The 19548-nt window shown below is 44.9% G+C and overlaps 1 protein-coding gene across 2 annotated transcripts in view; it reads left to right on the top strand.

Annotated features, from left to right (window-relative positions):
• The window catches only part of syde2 (synapse defective 1, Rho GTPase, homolog 2 (C. elegans)), a 44216-nt gene that overhangs the window by 12793 nt on the left and 11875 nt on the right, over positions 1-19548 (top strand). For both annotated transcript variants that reach the window (XM_076726373.1, XM_076726372.1), the window contains exons 4-5: positions 8022-9157; positions 14319-14445. In XM_076726373.1, the coding sequence (XP_076582488.1) occupies positions 8022-9157; positions 14319-14445 (1263 nt within the window). The remainder of the gene's footprint in view (positions 1-8021; positions 9158-14318; positions 14446-19548) is intronic.

The following is a 19548-nucleotide window of genomic DNA, read 5'->3' as shown; positions in this document are numbered from 1 at the left end:
TGGCTCTCTCTGACATCACGTGTGGCTCAGCAAAACTCTCCATCCTGAGAGACTTTCCCTGTAGGATTAGGATTAAACCAGTCCCGAATGAGTCTCAGTGTACCGGCCCAGGAAGGGCACTAATCATAGCACACAGAGCTAATTAAATTTAGGCTATTCCTGCCTGCGCCTTGTCATAGGTCTCAGATCTGTTTTGCAGTCCAGATGAAATTTGCTGGTGTCATTAGGGCCTTTCGTGCTGGGTGAGCAGATGAGTGGACATATTTGGAGGCTGGAGCTGCTTGTTCAGCAGTTTTAACAGAGAGCAAATTGTCTTCTGAGCTTCTGTGAACAGAAAGGCTTTTTTAATTTTCCTGGAGCTGTCTGCTGTCTTGAGAAGTGATTCGTTTCCCATTAAACTGTTACCATTCAAAGACCTGCACCTCATTTGCATCCTGTAACAAGGTTGTGTTTAATGGGAGTACTTAGTGGCAGGTCTGTGATGTGTGGGTTTGCTGGTTGCTGTGAACATGAGATGAGGGAGCAGAAGTGTTGTTTTTTTTTCTTTTCCCTCCCGCTCCGGAACTGCCCCCCTCCCTGCAGCCTGTTGACTTTGCAATTGATTCCTGTGGGTTAGGCGACGCCATCCCACACTTCACTGCAACAAAAAAAAGAGCAACAAGCCGGCTACGTGTCTTCAAAGAGGAAGCACTCATAACTGGTTGTTTGTGTTGGGGATGTGTGTTGTGGGCACCTTGGTTGAAAATCAAAAGGAATGGTAGGAAGGTAAAATATTCACCGTCTGTCTTCACCTTTAGTTAGACACGTCCTGTACCCCTGTGTTGCTGTGTAGGTGTGTTGGAGTTGCTGTTAACTCAGTTTGTTTTGGCTGCAGAACGGCGCTGCCTTCCTCCTCCTCCTCCTCCTCCTCTCACATTGGTCTGGAGGGTGGGAGGACGGTGGCAGGAGCCTGCTGAGGGTTCTCACTCCACCCTGCACTCACTGTCACATCTCTGCTCTACCATCACGCTGAGGCTGTCTGAGGACGTGGACAATTACCAATTTTTTTTTCTATGAAACCTTTTGCGCATTTTCCACTGATTTGTCAGATTAACTGGACCTTTATGGCCATTTTGAAAAGCATACAGTTCAGTTTTAGGTTTTTGAATCTATTTTTCCACTTTTCAGACACCCCATTCATTTTTGAAAGGTATAAAAACCAGTTAGCAAGCTCTCGAAACTGATTTCTGTGAGTCATCACAGTAAACATCAAGTCTGCATGTATTTTTTAAGTGATGTTAATGTCATTGTACTGCAGTGCAGACATTTCAGATTGGTCTGGACTGCTTCTCCACATCACTTGATGATCACTGGGATGGATTACACAACTCTTTGTGGTCTTTTGGTCTTCACACAGTACAGAAATACCACAGTTGTGTGTAACAGCAAGAAAATACGTGTGCCAAATGACACTGATACAGTGTTTTAATGCTTCATGAGAGCATGTAGCGAAGTAGCAGAGACTGACACACTGTGCCAAACTAAACCTCACTAAACACACGTATTGGTTGGTTGTAACATTGCTGTTACCACCACAGAGAGCCGTATCTTTACTGCATCTCCTGTATGTGTGTTTAGGATAACACATCATGGGCTGCCTCACCACATTTTTGTAAATGTGCCCATGCATCTTCAAGAGTAATGGCCTCTGATGTAAGATAAGTCTTTTGCTGAGTGCAGCCTCAGTGTCGAACTCCTCGACTTTCATCCCATCTTTTGTGGCTTGCATTTTGGATTCATGATAAATATGAGTCCATACAGAGTCCGCTTTATCTGCAGGGCTGAAAATGTGACATTGATTGAGCCCGAATAAGAGCGTCTGCTGATTTAATGAAGCGGCCCAGATGTAGATGACTCTCTGCGACTATAGCTTTCCTCTGTTCGGCTGGCTGATTCTTTTTCCCACACCGGATGCACTCCAGACTCCTCGTGTGCTGCCTATTGACTGACTTTTTGTCTATCTGAATGCTCTATTTGTATGGAGAATAATGATTGATGGACTTTGGGGGTGGTGAGCATGGTGTGTTCCCGATCTCTTGTTCCCTTTAGCGTCTGTTTGGGGAATCTGACTTGGCCAGCGCTCAGAATGGGATCAGGGCTATTTCTGGGGTTGTTTTGGTCACGCTGGCTGCTGCGTTTGAGAATTGGCCCCGGCTGCTAAAGTTACATGAGAGTTCAAGCCTCTGAGTTGAAACCTGGAATCTAATCTCGGCTGACGATTGCACGGCCGGGTGTGGAGGAAGTCAACAAGTCAGAGGAGCAGCATTATGGGAGCAGCACTTCGAAACCAGAGCAGATTCTTTAGCTTGGCGCTAGATGTGAAGTTCGGCTCACATATTTTTCTCATGGCTCTTTCTGTCTGGTCTGTTCTTCATTTTATCACCAGAGCAGCTGTTGAAAACTGCTTTGGTCTCTGGTTTGATGAGAACAGGATTTTATGTGTGTGCACAAATGCACATTTCTTCCTGAATTGGTCATGCATGCATCAGGGGTCACAATAGTGTCTGTAGTTTAGTTTAGAAAATCTGATCCTGATCTTGTGTTTGATGATGTCAGACAGTCCAAAGCCAAAAAAATATTCAACCTGCATTTATAAAAGCTTCAGACCTCTGAAGCCTGCTCCTCATCTCTGCTGAAGGCCCAAGGCTCAAAGCCACCTTAGCTGCTACTGGGATAGCACACCAGAATCTTCGCCTCGGGTGTCAGTGGTTGAGTTGCATTGGATCCAGGTTTTGACAGGAAGAAGAATGTGTGCAATGAAAAAGACAATATCTCTGGTTCTGCTGCATCGATTTTGATCTTTTTTGTTGTAAACAGCTGTCCATCGTCAGTCCAGCAATGTTACAGGAGTGCAGTGCGGTCGCCATAATGTAAAAAATGTATGCAACATCAGTACCTTATTTTGACTTAGTTTCGGCTTTTCCAAACCTGTAAAAACTCTAAAGGTTTTTCTTTTTCCCAACATCGAGATTGCATGATGTGTCAGTTGCTTGAGTTGAACAGGTTTTGATGCAGCTCATCTTGTCATTCATTTGGTAACTTGATGACAGTTTAAACAATCGCCTCAGTAATTAAATACACAGCCTCTGTGTCTCACTGCTATTCGTGCCACCAACAATAACTTCCTCTTTCATTCTGATGAAGAGAGCAATTCATTTTTACTGATATAGTGATGGTAATTCTTCGTAATAAGGAAGTAGTTTAATGTTGTTAATGTTCTAAAATCATTAGATTAAGATCGTATATTCATAAAATGTGTAGCACTGGCAATGTTTTTGGCTTGTTTCCAGACAAAAACAAGTCATTTGTCAGCACACATCACGTAGCTGTTAGTCCCTTGTTTGGATGGTGGCGGTGCAGCGAGGCCGGCGTGGCTGCAGGCCGTCTAGAATTAGCAGCCACTCTGTCGGTTGAGTTACAGCAGAGCAGGAATGCCTGCAGTGGTAGGCGAGCTAGGCTACATGAGGGCTGCTTTGGCAGGGGGCCATGTTGTGCTAGTGAGAAGGCCTGCATGCTTGGATATATTAGCAGGGGTTTTGTAACCATTGTAATGAAACGGCCGGGCTCCCGCGGCCCCTGAAAGGCCTTCCAACACTGAATGATTTAGAGCCAAAAGGAGAGGAAGCAGCGCAGAGCCTGGCCTCGGTCACCGAGCGAAGGAACTGCAGGACAGCTATGCCATTCACCGCTTTATTTACACTCTCCTGTTTGTCAGCACTGTCTGCTCCTTTCTGTTTTTACATTTAACACACACGTTTGGCAGACATGCTTCCAGGGACACACACACTCAAGTTAATACAAGTGGTTTTACAGCGGTAATCAAGGACAGCAGATTACTGTCTTGCTCCAAGGCTTATCAGAGTATGCTCAGTGTCTGACTCTCTTTCTCACTCATAAACACACACACACACACACACACACACACACACACACACACACCGTCACGTTGTTGTAAGCCAGGCATCTAATATTGTTTAATTTGTAGGACATTTCACAATATCTGACTCCTGCGTGACAATTTGGCTCAAACCAGAGGATTGTAGAAACATATATCAGGCATATTTGATTATGATCAGGTCTTCCCTCGCACACACCCTCCTGCACCTGTCTGGTGCCAGCGCTGTGAAAAGCCCTCATCGTAAATTCCTGGGCTTTGTTAGGAGGTGTCAGTGGCCGGGTGCCTGAGGAGGGCTGCCGGGTCAGGGAGGGCATGTGTGACTCTGTGTGTTTATGCATGCATTTTTACATGCACTCTCTCTTTGTGTCGCAGTAATATGGTGAGTGCATGTGCATGCTCAAGTGTTGGGGGTGGACACAGTCACTTGGCTCAGGTGTCACCCAGAGAACTGCAGACCTTGTGCCCTTTGACCCTGGGACATGGCCCTGGAGGCTTGGGTGTCAAACCATCGCCCCTGAACCTCAGCTTGTGAGGTGTCACGTTACTCTCCTGGCTGCTGCCACAAGGCCAAAGCCTGCAGAGGACACAGCCAGCTGTGTGTGTGTGTGTGTGTGTGTGTGTGTGTGTGTGTGTGTGTGTGTGTGTGTGTGTATATGTGAAGCAACAGCCATTAGCTTTGTCAGAGGCAGATCTGGCTTCCAGGCCTGGTGGATGTTGCTGCAGTTCATGTTGGTTATCAAATAATAATAATAATATTAACAATATTATTCTGATATGTTGATATATACCATGATTAGATGTATTGAAACCAAATACCTGAATACCTTTTAGCTTTTAGCTTTAGTTTCGACTGTGTTTCATTGAAGTTTTTATTTCAGTCTGATGCATTGAGTATTGAGTTTTACACAGTATATACATGTTAATAATTCTGTTAATAAACATTTATTGGAATTCAAACTTGAGTATATTTTTGGCACTAATTTCAAATTATATCCAGCCTTAATCACGAAAGATAATGATGTTCAATGCAATTAATTGTGTTCCTCTTTTTGGCAAAATTCCTGCTCAAACTCTCAATATGCCTGTGCTCAAAATTTCCCAAACTCCTTTAGTCAGTTTTTGATTATAAATTCAATCATTAATTTGAACAATTGAATATTGTAATGGCTGTAGCATCATATCAACATGATTCAGGTCCACTGAAAGTTAACAGTGATAATATTTCTTGGCCCTGACGTGTGGTGCTTCCACATGCATAATGCATAATTACCAGTTTAAACTGGAGACAGAAGTGTCCTCTGTGGTTACTTACAGCGTCTTTAAATGTGACAGTTTTGTATGTTATTACATTCTGCCAATATCTAATTTAAGACTCAGTACAAGATGTAGAAATATCAGGATTAAAGAACTCAAAAACGAATTTAACTGTGTTTCCTGTACGAGGAATTTCACTCTTGAAAACAGTGTTTCAGACCTAAACCAGGGCCCTCTGTGTACCCGACCCCTCCCCAGATGTTTGGTGAGGTTGCGCCTCCAGCGCCCTCCACCCATGTTCTCCCTTCTCAGAGCTCCTCTGTGTCTATTATTGGCAGGGCGCCGTGACAGGGGAGGCTACTCAGCCAGCAGGAAAAGGAGGCTAAACATGGTTTGGTGAGGAATTTGAGAGAACAGCCGTGTTCATTTGTACATTCACCAGCCCGCTCGCCAGCCTTCCCATCGAACATCCAGACCTCTGAGTGCCTGGACAAGGGGCGCCTTTGTCCCCCATCTGCTGGCTACACCCTGCCCTGCTCCTGCCCCCCATCTTACCCTTCTCTCCATCCTGTTGCACCTCCTCTGCCTCCCTCTTTTCACTTGTGGGCCCTCGCCCTAGAATAGCACAGCAGGTCCCTTCTGAAAATAGAGCTGGTGATGTTGGCAGGGTCAAGCTCTCTCTCTCTCTTCTTTCTGCTTTGTATCTCTCTCTCACTCTGTTTCTCTCTCTCTCTCGCACAGAATCGCTCCTTTGTTTAAGAGCTTTATTCAGGGAAAGTAATTAGCTGCTAAAAACAGCTTTTAGATTTGAAATGAGAAATCCAAAATCAATAAAATTCACATGATGAATGTATTAAATGTCCACTAAATAACTCATTGACTCTAATAACTCTCGACATAGTGTCTTGTTTACTATCTAGGCCAGCTCTAAAAGCCTACAGAAGGTAAATTTGCCCTGCCGAGTCACGTGATCCAGCCTTAATCCCCCATGGATCCATGCAGTGAGGTATTCCTCTAAAGTGTAAAAAGGCAGGTTAGCCACGGAGGAAATCTTATTAAACCAGCACTGAATGTAGAAAATAGCTGTTTTTCTGTTTGAGACAAGCTCAAGCTTCCCGTTGGGCAAAAAGCTGGATGCCCAGAATTTGACAAATTCCACTTAAATCACACAAATTGGGGCTGGCTGTGTGCCAACTCTTTCTCTTTTGTCTTTTCTTGCCAGATAGATTATTTGGGCGTGCAGAATGACTGAAAGGTCAGTGTCTACGACAGTGATGGAGCTCTTACAATAAGCGCAGGGCAGCACAAGGTGCAGGGGTACATTGTTATTTGTTGTCATTTTGGCCGTTACTGTCAGCACACTCTAATGGATGGAGGTGTTATGGACCATGTATGAAGAAAATCTGGAATAATGGCATATAACAGTGATGTTACTGTACAGACGGACATGTGACAGCAATTGTTGATTGGCTCTTTTACCTGCATTGGGGCCAGTGGAAACACACTGACAACCTTTTAAGTTGATACGGTGAAGTTGTTGTATGCAGTCGTCTGTTTACACGTCCAGCTCACAATGAGTAACTTTTTGGAGTAGTGTTATAGTTATGTTATATTAAGTCCAACATTTACTGTCCTTTGAGCTCTGTTTTGGGCTCCTCCAACTGCTGAGAGAAATTTCTAACTCTTTAGCTTAATGTTCCACTATGTTCCCAGATTTGCTCACTGTCTGTCTGCCAGTTAACGCTGGGTAGGTAGCTGCAGTGGGTTTGTAGAGCCTGTCTTTGCTAAAAATAGCTGCCTGTTGTGGCTGAAAACGACCTAGAGGGCAGAGAAAGTGAGCCAAAAACATTAAAGCTGCGAAACAATGTTTAAATAGAATAAGCTTAATAGCCCAGCCGCAGGAAAGCTCTTGTTAGGTAAGCGAGCTGTTGAAAAAAGTGACCAAACCTAAAGCCACAGCTCAGTCCTGTAGACTAAACAATGGCTGTCACTCCTGCATGGAACTCTAGACACTGAAATTTTGTTTTGTAGACATCTAGTTAGGTGAGAACTGCCTACAAGGTCCAGTCCAAATGGATATTTTTCAACTGGAATAATGACCGAGTAACTCTAGCTCGGCCCTGAAGCAGGTCGAGTCTGTAGACACGCACACTTCTCTGCTTATAGACCGCTGTTTTTCCTGGAGGTGCAGCTGAAGGCTTTCCACTTCAGTTTCCCTGGTGTTTGATTGAGCGAAGCCCACTTTAAGCAAAGGGGCCTCATGGAAACTCTTTGTGAACAATCGAATTTTTGATTTTACAGTAACGTGTTTCTTTGAAACTGTTAATTATCTAAATCACTGTCTAGGTTTACATATATAGACTGGCAGTGTATCATATAGTGTGTGAGTGTTTATGAAGCGTTGCCTGCTGAATGTATCTCTGTCACTGGATTACTGGGTTGCATGTAAACCTAATCTCTTGATGATGTGCCATGAAGGTGTAGTGCTTTTCTGAGAGACTGTAAATTATGGCTCGTGCACATTTCGCCTTTGTTTTTAGTCCTCTATTTCCTGTCTGTCTTTACTGGACATCTGAAGAGTAATCATGGGAGTGAGGCGGATTGTCTCGAGAAACCAGCGATTACAGAGACTTTAAGAACTTGTGACTGGTGGTACCCATTTGTTCCTGAGAGGACTGCTTTCTAAATATTTTTCTTGCTGAAGAATTTGGTAGTAAAGATGTTTAAACTTTTCCACAAAGTGTCAACCAAAGAAAAATCAAAATTCGAAATGCGTCATCCTCCCCTTTTAATCATTTTTTTTCCTCTTGCCCTGTTATTTCCTCTGTAGATGGTCCTGACCTGCCCAACGCTGTCGGCTCCCCTCCCTCTAGCCCAAACCCGGCCAAGAAGAGCAGCTCCATCAACTGGTCCTTCCCTGACAAGATTAAGTCCCCGCGCACCGTGAGGAAGATCTCCATGAAGATGAAGAAGCTTCCGGAGCTCAGCCGGAAACTCAGCGTCAAGGGAACACCAAGTAGCAGTAACAGTAACAATGCGGGCAGTCAGTCAGAGCCCAGAGCCCATTCTCCCCGAAACAATGGGAGTGGTACGGAGGCCGTCCCCCATTCCTCAGGCCCTCCCAGATTAGCTGCGTCTGGTGGTGGGCAGGCCAGCCGAAACGTCATCTCACGCTACCACCTGGACAGCAGTGTTTCCACACAGCACAGCTTTAGCAAGAAGAAAAGTAACGGCAGCTCAAAGTCCGCCAGTAAAGGCGGCTACCTCAGTGACGGTGATTCACCTGAGCTGGTGGCCAAGTCTGGGAAGCATGGCTCTGCAGAGGGGAAGGGAGGGAAAGGCAAGGAGGCGGAAGCAGGAGGCGGAAGCTCCAAGCTCAACGGCACGGATCTGGACATTGATGCTTTCCGCCATTACAGCTTCACAGAGCAGCCCAAGTGCAGCCAGTACATCTCTGGACTGATGAGTCTGCACTTTTATGGCGCTGAGGACCTCAAACCTCCACGCATTGACTCTCGAGATGTCTATTGCGCCATCCAAGTGGACTCGGTTAATAAAGCGCGGACCGCTCTCCTCACCTGTCGAACTACCTTCCTAGATATGGACCACACCTTCAACATCGAGCTGGAGAATGCCCAACACCTAAAGCTGGTGGTGTTCAGCTGGGAGCCCACGCCGAGACGCAACCGCGTCTGCTGCCACGGCACGGTGGTTCTGCCCGCGCTCTTCCGGGTGACACGTTGCCACCAGCTGGCGGTGAAGCTGGAGCCACGAGGGCTGATCTACGTCAAGTTGAGCCTGATGGAGCAGTGGCAGAATTCGCTGGATGGTGGGCCAGATGGAGACAGGGAGCCCCAGGTGTTTGGCGTGGAGGCGTGGCGGGTGGTGGAGAGAGAGAACACGGGAATGATGGTGCCGCTGCTTATAACCAAGTGCATCAATGAGATCGAAAAGAGAGGCTGCCAGGTGAGTCCGTGTATGCTCTGCCTTTGGGAGGGAAAGGTTCTCCTGCAGCGAACAAGCTATGTGCTGCAGCTTTAGTTAGACCTTGGATTATCTCTCTCTTCTATTTCTGATTAATCAATTGATTGGTTAGACTATAAAATGTCAGAAAATACTGACAAATGTCCATCACATGTTTCAGTTCCCAATGTTTTTTCAGTCTGAAGCCGAACTAGATTCAGTTTGCAATGATAATAAACAGAAAAGCAAAAAGTCTCAGATTTTTGCTCTATAGAAGACCTGAGTAATTGATTTGTTATCAGATTTATTGTTGATTATTTTTCACTCAGTCCACCTCAAACCATTTATTGACCAATCATTTCAGCATTCAGGACTTTTCATTTTCATTTTCAATGTGGGCTTTTTCAGCCTTTATTTTGATAGAACAGCTTTAAGAGATGTACAAGAGGAGGGGAGGGAGAGAGAGAGGGTAAGACACTCAGCACAGAGCCATGGGCTGGAATCAAATCCACTGTTTAGGACTCAGCATCAGTACATGGGGGCACACACTTGGCCAGGTGAGCTACCAAGGTGTCTTGAAATGAACTGACTTAAATAATTTTCCGAAGCTCAAAGGGACATTTTCAAATCTACTGAATTTACAATGAAATTAGACACAGAAAAGGTGCAAATCCTCACATTTACAAAGCTATATTTTAAAGCATTTCTGCTTGAAAGACAATTGAAACAATTAATTGTTCATAAGAATTGCTGCCCATTAATTTAAAAACCACTTCAGGGTCAGGACACATGCAATACACAATACATGTGGATGAAAGACCTTCAAATCCTGTCCTGTCAAATGAAAACAGATGGGGATTCATTAGAAAAAAAGGCTGGTAGGACACACACACACACACACACACACACACACACACACACACACACACACACACAAAAAAAAACTACTGCATAAAATTATGCAATGCATTTTTGTCTGAGAGAATAGGGAGGGAAAATAATCCACCTTCATATCATCCCTTTGTCTCAGTATGCCGTGAGACGAGCGCTCGCCCCGCAGCCAGTTATAATACTGGATGAGTGGCGTGAGCAGAATGGATAGAAGAGATGTACCGCTCTTCCTGATGTCTCTGAGCCTTCCTGGGGCGACTGACTCTTTTATTCAGAGAGGAGAAAGACTCAGAGTTAGCAGACTGACGTGGTGGCGGCGATGGTAGAGAGGAGAGGTTCCCCCGGATCATGTGATCATCTCTTGTTTTGTCCCCCCTCCTCGTTTCATGAGCTCTTTGAAGCCCAGAGAGAGGAGAGAGAGGCGGCGGAGTTTCTCTTAATTAGAGTTGAGACAGCGGCGGCAGTAAAAGTGTCTGGCCACTGTTCCTGACTGATCACTCTAGGGGGGCATGCCTGGGGCAGCGGGTGCCTGGGGCCAACAGGCAAACATTAGGCCTCTCCAAGGAGCCTGTCCGTCAAATCAGACCCCGCCCTTGGCCACTTGTGCAGCATGCTGGCTCTGCAGCAGGAGTTTGTTGTTCGATTTCAAAGGGAGGAAATGATTTTATTTGCTGCTGTGAAATTACAAGTTTTACTTGGTAGTAGATAGTGAGCCTGTAGTTGGTCGTGCATAAGATTAGGTCACCAACTATTGATTATTTTTCTCATTCGTTAATCTATTATTTGACCAATCTTTTTGGGGCCTATAACCTGTGCCCAGAGCCCAGTATGACCTCTGCAAATTGCCTGTTTAGCTAACCCAGAGGTGTTAACTTCACGCTTTTGAGAAGCTGGAACCAGAGACTGAACTTATGGTTAATGATGTTGATGAAATTATCAACTGTTTATCAAAATGACTGTTGATTGATTTTCTGTTGAGCAGTAAATCAACACAGTATGAGATTTTGAAGTGCAGTGTTGTCTCTGAGTGTCTGGAGCTGTCAGATGAATCGTTTAGCCACATTTCCTCTTTAGGATTTTGTCAAAGTTTTCTCAAATCTACATCACATGAATGTTGTGGAAGACAAAGGTTGTGGACGTACACGGGTTTTTAGGCAAACACAAAGACTCTTGGTTGTGTTAAAGCTTATTTTTGCTGGACAGTGTTGTGCATGCACTTTCCAGATGTGAGGCGTTCTTCCTTCTTTTGATCTGTTTATGTAATTCCCTGTGCTTTGTGTGGCCACATTGTGATTGCCATCTCTTTCTGTCCCTCCTCGGCTGCCCATGTTTCTCCTTCCTTGTCTCCTGCCCCTTCTTCTAATCACTCTCCCCCCGTTCTGCTGCCGTCTTTCATTACAGAGATGCAGAGTAGACTTTGCACAGGGTATCAGCCTGAGATCAAGTGTAAGGGCTCCCCCAGGTTGCAGGCAGACAGGGGTTAGGATGGGGCCGACACCGGATCCCAGAGGAATTTGCAGGTTATGTCACTAAAGCACGCAGGGCCAGACGTGTAGCGGTGTGCCTTTACAAATGATTTTCTGCATGTTTGATGGAGACTCTTTTTCAAAGTCTCTTAGAAATGAGTGTCCTGAGGGCTCCTCTGAGCTTTCAAGAGGCTGGATGGTTGTGGCTGTTTTGAAAAGGCTGCAAACAATGTCTATGTCAGAGACTGGAGTCATGTATGGGAGCACTCTGCACCCATTAAAAAGAGACATCTTTTTAAAAGGATCTGTCCCAGAAACCTACATGTTACCTTACATGATGACCACAGATACATGTAATGACTGGCTGCACCATTTTAGACTGAACATACTTAATATCGTGTTGCTAGAGTGACTCCTCTTTGACTCCTCCATCATATTGTCAGCTGTTAGCAGGATTAGTTTTTGTTTAGCTTTTTCCCCCTCTGTGTTCAGCTGTGTGAGGGTGGGAAAACAGTGAAAAACAAACATCTTTATATATTGATCCAACATGACAGAAAATCTCCCTTCAGCCACAAAAGTTTTGGCGTACTGAAAGGGGCTTCCTGTGGTTTCGGCTTTGCTTACATTTAGAGCTGGAACTACTTTCTCATCTGTTAGGATCTGTTGTTTTTCTGAGTATCTTTGGGGCTTTGGACATTTTATTGACCAAAAATTGAATTGATTAATTGAGAAAATAATTGAAAACAATCATTAGGCGCAGCCCTCCTCTTGTTCTTGGTTGCACTCATTGTGCTTGTGTTGTCATGCACGTAGGCTCGCATACATGCATGTCTGCTCTCCTGTGATATATTTATCCTTGGATCACACCAGGAAGGCTCTCTGTCATTTTGTCACGAAGGTGAGAACACATCATTATTTCCCTGTCAGCGTCTATTAGGAAGGTGAGTCGTGTTTAGGGGAAGTAAATAACTCGGCGGACTGACTTTGGTGGAACACTCGAGCATTAGTGTGGTCAAATGCACTTTCCTTTCTTTCCTTTCTTCTCCTTTGATGTTTCTATAAAGTCTTTAAGCTAATCCCAGACTGAAAAAAAAAAAACGGATCCCATCCCTGGTTCTGCAGTCACTGAGCGCCCACATTCCAGTGGAGGGAACTCACTTGGTGTAGTGCTCATTGTGTCTGCCTTCTTCTGCATATAGGTCTTGGCTGGTGCTGCCTGTTGTGTTGCCCGGCAGCCACAGGGCATAAGTGCAAGCCCTCTTTTTGCTAACAGCTGTTCCCCGCCTGCGCTCGGCTCTCCCCCCAAAGAGAGACTCTTTTTTTTCTGAATGGACTTGTTGTTCATTGTGCTCACTGACTTCTGTTTACTCTCACACAAAGCCAAATCCCTGCCTAATCTGTCCTCCTCGCTCCCTCTCGCGTGAGGTTTAGAAAACACTGCTCAGCTCGATGAGGAGCGCTCACAAATAGCTGCTCTGGTGGGAAGACATCACAGCGCTCCTACGCCTGGAGCCCGGAAAGTCCAGCAGCGTGTGTTTCCAAATGTGTGTATTTTTGTTTGTGTGGAACCGGACCCGAGCCGCCATTCACAGCCCACTGACTTAACACGTTACCGGGGCAACCACACCAGTTGGTCTGCTATGCCACATACCAGACAGACACATGTAGGAGAAATTATGGTATGTCTGTAGCAAGGCCTAATCCCGACAGAACAAGGAGAGCATTGGTGCCAAGTTTCAGCTATCAGATGTCAAAGTCTGGAGGAAATTGTTCAGAGTTCGTTTAGGTCACACTCTGGAGGCTTCGGCAAAGGAACATTAAAGGTTTATTGCACGGCGCTTTCATTTTTAATGCTGAGCTGTCAGCTGGGTTTTAGAGGAGCTCCGTGTTTATCCACTCAGTCATCAGGACGTGACATTTTTATTGCAGCTCGGTGTAGTTTGGCCACACTCAGAGCACATTTTCCTTTGTTCACCTTCAAATAAAGCCAAGAAACGATGCTCGCAGATGATTGAAAGCGATGCTAGTTTTTTGGAAAATGTTTTTAATGCACAGCAGACTATACATCTTTTGAAACGAGAAATAACCAAATCTTCCTCATACTGAAGTTTACTGCCACAGCCTTACTTGACTAGTAGCTTATGGTGGCTATTGTTAGCTAATGTTAGCTAACATTTAGATAAACTTACTGAGTCATTTTCTTAAAAATGACTCTTGTAATTATCATTGTCCTGTTATTCACTGCAGATGCTAATTTCACCTTATATTAGCTTATATAAAAAAAAATTTAGAAATAACACAGTGTTCTTCTTACAAATGTTAAATCAAAAGCAAGGAAATATTTCTTTGCTGTATTCAGTACACTCATGCTGTTGCCGCTACTGATGGTTTAGTGTCACCATTAGCTTATTTTGGCTAATATTAGCTAATGTTAGCAGTAGAGTAGTAGAACGTAAGGTATGTACAGCAAAATAATGAAATAGTAAGTGTAATAAATCAGTCCATGCATTTGAATTTGAAAGTTTCTGTGAGAAAAACGGTGACCTGGGAAGCTTATGTGAAATGTTTTAAATTAGAGCCTGAAATCCTACTAAAGTTAAATATACAGATGATAAAAGGTAAAGTTGTTCGTGTAAGCTGCCATTTTGCAGACATAAAGCAGACACGTGGCTTGTCTGTGAAAGCAGTTTTGGCTTCTGTCCAGCACATTGTTTGTGTGCAGACGTAGAATGTGATCGATAGGGTTGTAAAAATGTCTGCCTCTCTGTCAAATGCTCTGTTTGCCTGACCTACTTGTCTGTTTCCAGGTGGTGGGTCTCTATCGTCTTTGTGGGTCTGCAGCCGTGAAGAAGGAGCTGCGGGAGGCGTTCGAGAGAGACAGCTACGCCGTGGAGCTGTGTGAAAACACATATCCCGACGTTAACGTCATCACAGGTAAACTGATCGCCGGGAACATAAGACACCAACAAAGCACGGGGTTACCGACACACACTCAGTGTAATTATCAATTGGTTGTTTAACTAGATGGCTTTTCCAAAGAGCGACGGTGTCCCTCTCTGGTCCCAGATCCTCTCTTTGCCTGCAAGGTGCTCTTTTACCTGGACTTCATTAGGATATTGCATAATCCACTGAGTGGACAAAACAGAAGGTACACTCAGGTTTCCCATGAAGCAGATAGAACCAGTCATCCCAAAATAAAATCTGTGAGTCTTGATCGGGGCTGCAACTAATGATTATTTTCTCAATGAATGGTTTGGTCCATAAAAGTTCAGAATGTCATGTCATGTTTTCAAATTGCTTCTTTTATCCTGAAAAACCATTTCAACCAAAACGATATCCTCTCACCAGAGAAGACAAAGAAAAGCAGCAAATCGTCCCATTTGAGAAGCTGGAACCAGTGGATTTCTGGCACTTCTGCTTTCTGCTTTCATGATGAATCCCTTTAGCTCTAGTTGTGACTGATTTGACCTGTCACAGTCACTTCTGTCAGGACGCGGATGAAGAAGAAGAGGAGAAAGGTCAAACAGTTTGCAAAGATTGAGACATTTGCTGCAGATGTTTTTGAGACATTTTGTGAAAAGGAGACAAAAGTTTATGAGTAATGTGTCAGACACATTTATTATATTGAAATATATGTTTAAATCTCCAAATCATACATCTGTCAGAGGAGAACTGGGGACTTTATGTGAGACATCTGTGATTTATTATGGTAGTAACGAAACTTTTTAGGTAAAAGTTACAAATGACTTAATAACAAATTTAAAATCTTAAGAATATCAACTAGAGAGACTTTAAAAACAAGATTTAGCAAATATCACACGTACATTATTGATAAAAGAAACAGAGCGTTACTCTGATGGACTCTGGATTTAGTATTGATCCAGTTCCTGACCCAGTGAACGTGTCTGAGCTGGTGTGTCCACAGCAGATAGGTCAGCACATGTGTACGTCTTAGAGTGTCTGTGAGTCTGCTGTTTGGAGTAAAAGCATTCCAGCAGTCAGCTAACAGTACAGGCCAGTGCCTGAGGGAAGGGCCCACACACACACACACACACACACACACACACACACACACACACACAAATCAGACCATGCTGTACATTCAGGTCATTCTTTCTCCTTCAGGTTTGTGGTTGAGACATGCTCTGTGCTGTCCTTACTAGGTCACACTTTATTCAAGTCGTTTTCTCCAATGTAAAGAATTCGGGTAATAAGCGAGTGTGGAAGCAGCGCTGCAAGTTTAATGTCTTATTATTCAAAGCCGGTAATTGAAATGCCTCTCAGATTCCTGTGAGTCGCAGCTTCTTTCCGCTCTGTTGCTGTGGAATTAAAAAATGGAAACAGTGGGTTACAGCACATCTCATCGAGTGTTCGGCTTACAAAAACAGCCGTGTCATTGGATTGAGTAATGAGTCCAGCAGTGCGACAGATGACGGGGGAGGCAAAGTAATAGAAAATGACTTAGTCATGATTTTTGTTTCTCCCACAAAAAGAGGAAGACCATGGAAACCCCTGGGCATTGTAGGAGCTGCTGTTGGTTTTGGGAGGAGGCCCCGTATAGGCGTCGTCCTATCATGCCTGCTTTGATCCACATGCATTTGCATGGCAGGGCAAAGAACACAGTTAACAGTTGAGCGGGTTAGAAAAAAAGGGCCAGCACCAGCGTGGTTTGTTGGTTTTTGCTCGCTGCCTAAATTTGCTCCACCAAGCGAGTTGCTGTTGCAGATGGGCCTGAGTGAGTGGAAGAGGGCAGGGAGAGGGGGAAGGGCTGCAGATGAGGGGTTTATGCTGCAGAAACGTCCATCTGGGATATAATCATGGGTTCAATCTTGAAACATACTTTCATTGAAACATTTGGTGAAAATCTGCCACTTGATTGATCTTCTTTTCCTCTTTCTTGCCAGTATTTTCAGTCTAATCCCCTCATGTTTCAAGACATCCCCTCTAGTTTGATTCAATTGCAGTGAAATGTCCCCTCATGTTATATTGCGTAGTTGTTTAATATGCAGAGGCTAATTATTGGATTAAAATGGAGTCTCTGCAGTGTGGAGTCAGACTAGAGGCTAATAAGCGAACAGCAAACGGATGAGCTAAGAGGGCTGGCGTGTCACACGGCTAATTTAAAAGAGGAGGTAGTGAAAGGGATTATCCAGGGATCAGAGTTCAATCCAAAGCTTGCAAAACATGCTCAGTGCCCGGCCCTCCTTTGTTTCAAATCACAATTCAGTCAAAAGGACCAGAAGGGTGTCATCAACACGAGCAAGGTGCTGTGAGTCTTCAGCAGTTTGTGTTCAGTGTGTTACGTTTCAGCAGGATTTGGACTCAATAGCGGACACGCAGACAGGGAGCAAAGGTATAATAGGAATTTATTGAATGGATAATGAAAGGAGACTCCAGGTATGCAGGAAACTAGTAGCTGGGGAATCCTGGGAATAGCTGGTGAGGCATGAGGTACTGAGGTGGAGAGCAGCTCAGGGATAGGCTGGAGCGCACAGAGCTCAGGTGGTGTGAGTACAGCACTGAGGGTGGTGGAGGCACAGGTGAAACTAAGTGGTGATGGTTGTTGACTGGAGGCTGGAGGTAGGTGGTGGCAAGAGGCTGGAGCTGGAGATCAGTGCAGGAGAACTCACTGAGCACAAAGGAAAAAGACACAGGAGCTCAGGCACTGGTGATTCACACAAGAGAAACAAAACTAAATATAAACTTATACTCGCAGGTAGCACTAGTAAACAGCCAACTCTACCACTAAACAGCAGAGGACTGATGAGTCCTCTGCAGTCCACAGTCTTTATGCTGTGCTTGATTGTGATGAGTCCCAGCTGTGTTGGAGCGCCCAAGCCACCTGGAGAACCACGCCCAGCCTCTGCCAAGAAAGGACACACAGGAAACAAAGCCCCACACCTCTGCACAGCACACAAGAAAACACTGGAGCTTTCCAAACCACCACACAGAGCTCATTCTTTCTGATCTCCAGCTAATCTGTTCGTTCCACTCTCTGTGAACACGTATGACACTTTAGTCATAGAAAGAGTCTGTTGCTGTAGAGCAGCTGTAGTGTGTTGGGTGTGGGTGATGAGGAGTGACAGCAGAGGGACTCATGACCTCCATCGTTTCTATCCTGGTCAATTCGTTTTTCAGTTTACTTTGTTTCCAGTGCTGAAAGTTTCTTATTCTCAATGACTTTGATGCACAGTGTGTGTATCAAGTATCAGACACCTTCAAGTTTCCTGTATTGTTCTGTACGTGTAGTAGAGGGATTAGAGCAGAAGATTTTAAAGGTTTCAACACTTAGTAAATTCAGTGTAATCATCTTGTGAGTCCGGCACGTAAGCGTTGCTTTTACACAGATTAAACAAGATGTAACATGTTAATTGGTGAGCTTTAGAGATGCAGGTAGATGGATTTTGTTACGTTTTCACAGAGCAAACTACTAGTTTCCCCCTGTTTCCAGTCTTTATGCTAAGCTAAGCGAACTGGTTAATTCAGTGTAGATTGAATACTAAAAATGTTTCAGTAATTCAAAATGTCCACTTGGCTCAGTTCAGTCCCAGCCATGGTGTTTACTGATGCTTCTCCCTAGATAGAAGCAAACTCAATGAGATCAGATGATGTTTATCTACCTGTTAAAGAAGATGTTTCTCAGTATGGAGGTGAGCAGGTTAATCTTATAGGCTGTTTGGCAGCTCTGCCTGCAGCAGTATAACCTGAGAGTGTTTGAATCACACTGTATTCACTGGTCCTCCGGTTGGATAAAACAAATGCACGATGAATCACTTGTGAAAAGTTTGCTTTTAGAGGACACCTTGGCGACCTTTGCTAATGATTAAACCCTCAGCTCAACATGTTTTGGCCTTTGCGTGCAAACAAAGCTTCTAAAGTGATCCAATGATGGGAAACGGGTTGAGATATTTGTCCTCTGTCCTCAGAAAATGAAACCAGTGTGTCCCGAGCCCTGCTGGTTGAAAGCTCAGCACAGTTATTGATCCCAGTCTGTGCTCTTTTGCCTGACTCGTCTTTTCCATAGCCTACTTCCCTACTTTGCCTCCCACCCTCGGCAGTACTCCAGTGAAGACATGGAAAGTCATTAACAAGTGCCCCCTTTGTTGCCGAACAAACACAGATGGTATTTGGCTCACGCATGGGGGATTAGCTGAACCCTGGGCCGGCCCGGGGAAGCAGGCAACCACTTTACAAAGAGCTGCAGGCCTGTGTGGGTGTCAGAATATTTCTTAAATTGCAGGTTGGGAATCCACAAACAGGTCGGGGACTTATTTCTGATGAATCCTCATGGAGCATGAGGGCACTGCTGTTTCCAGAGTTAGGAGCAGGGGTTTGCTCTTTTGGGGTGTTGGGGGCTGTGGAAAAGCTAAAGAAACCACAGTGTAAAGCTTTATCGTGCCACCGGACAAGGCAGCGACACACACATCTCCTCTGGCCCCCCCTAGTGCTGTGGGGGCGTGCAGGACAGCAGGGAGGGGGCCGGAGGGAGAACAAACCCCCATTTGTTCTCCAGGCGAGGCGTTGACTGCAGCACTGACAAGAGGAGTGACCTTCCGCTTTGTTTGAACAACAGGTCAAAGGTAGAGCCGTGCCCCAGTGCATTGTGTGCCTTGTAGTGTTTGGTGGGATATTCGGAGCGTTGGAAGTCGGAATTAATTAGAATAAAAAAAACATTTCCATCAAAATGCTTTCGGTTCCCGTCGTCTGTCGCTTTAATTGCACGTTTTGAAGCAGCGTTTCAGGGAGTTGTTTTTTTTTGGACTCCACTCATTGTTTGTGTTGTTCTTACCCTGCTGGTATAAAGCCAGACAGCCAACATTTTAAACGTGAGAGAGCAGACGCTCAGCGTGTGCTCGTTGTCAGCTTGGCTGTGAAAGAAAGTGAAGCACCTGCAGGGGAAGCACACCTGTTCACCCCTCAGCCCATGACCTTGTGTGTATATGTGTTCACATTTCACCGGGCGTGCGTATGTTTATGTGTGAGGATCGGGCACCAACAGGGGCTAAGACACAAAAGTAAACACAAGCACTGACTCGT

The sequence above is a fragment of the Chaetodon auriga genome, chromosome 3 (genome assembly GCF_051107435.1).
Source record: "Chaetodon auriga isolate fChaAug3 chromosome 3, fChaAug3.hap1, whole genome shotgun sequence".
Taxonomy (NCBI): domain Eukaryota; kingdom Metazoa; phylum Chordata; class Actinopteri; order Chaetodontiformes; family Chaetodontidae; genus Chaetodon; species Chaetodon auriga.
Note: the sequence above shows the minus strand (reverse complement) of the source record. Positions and strands in the feature narration are given on the sequence as shown.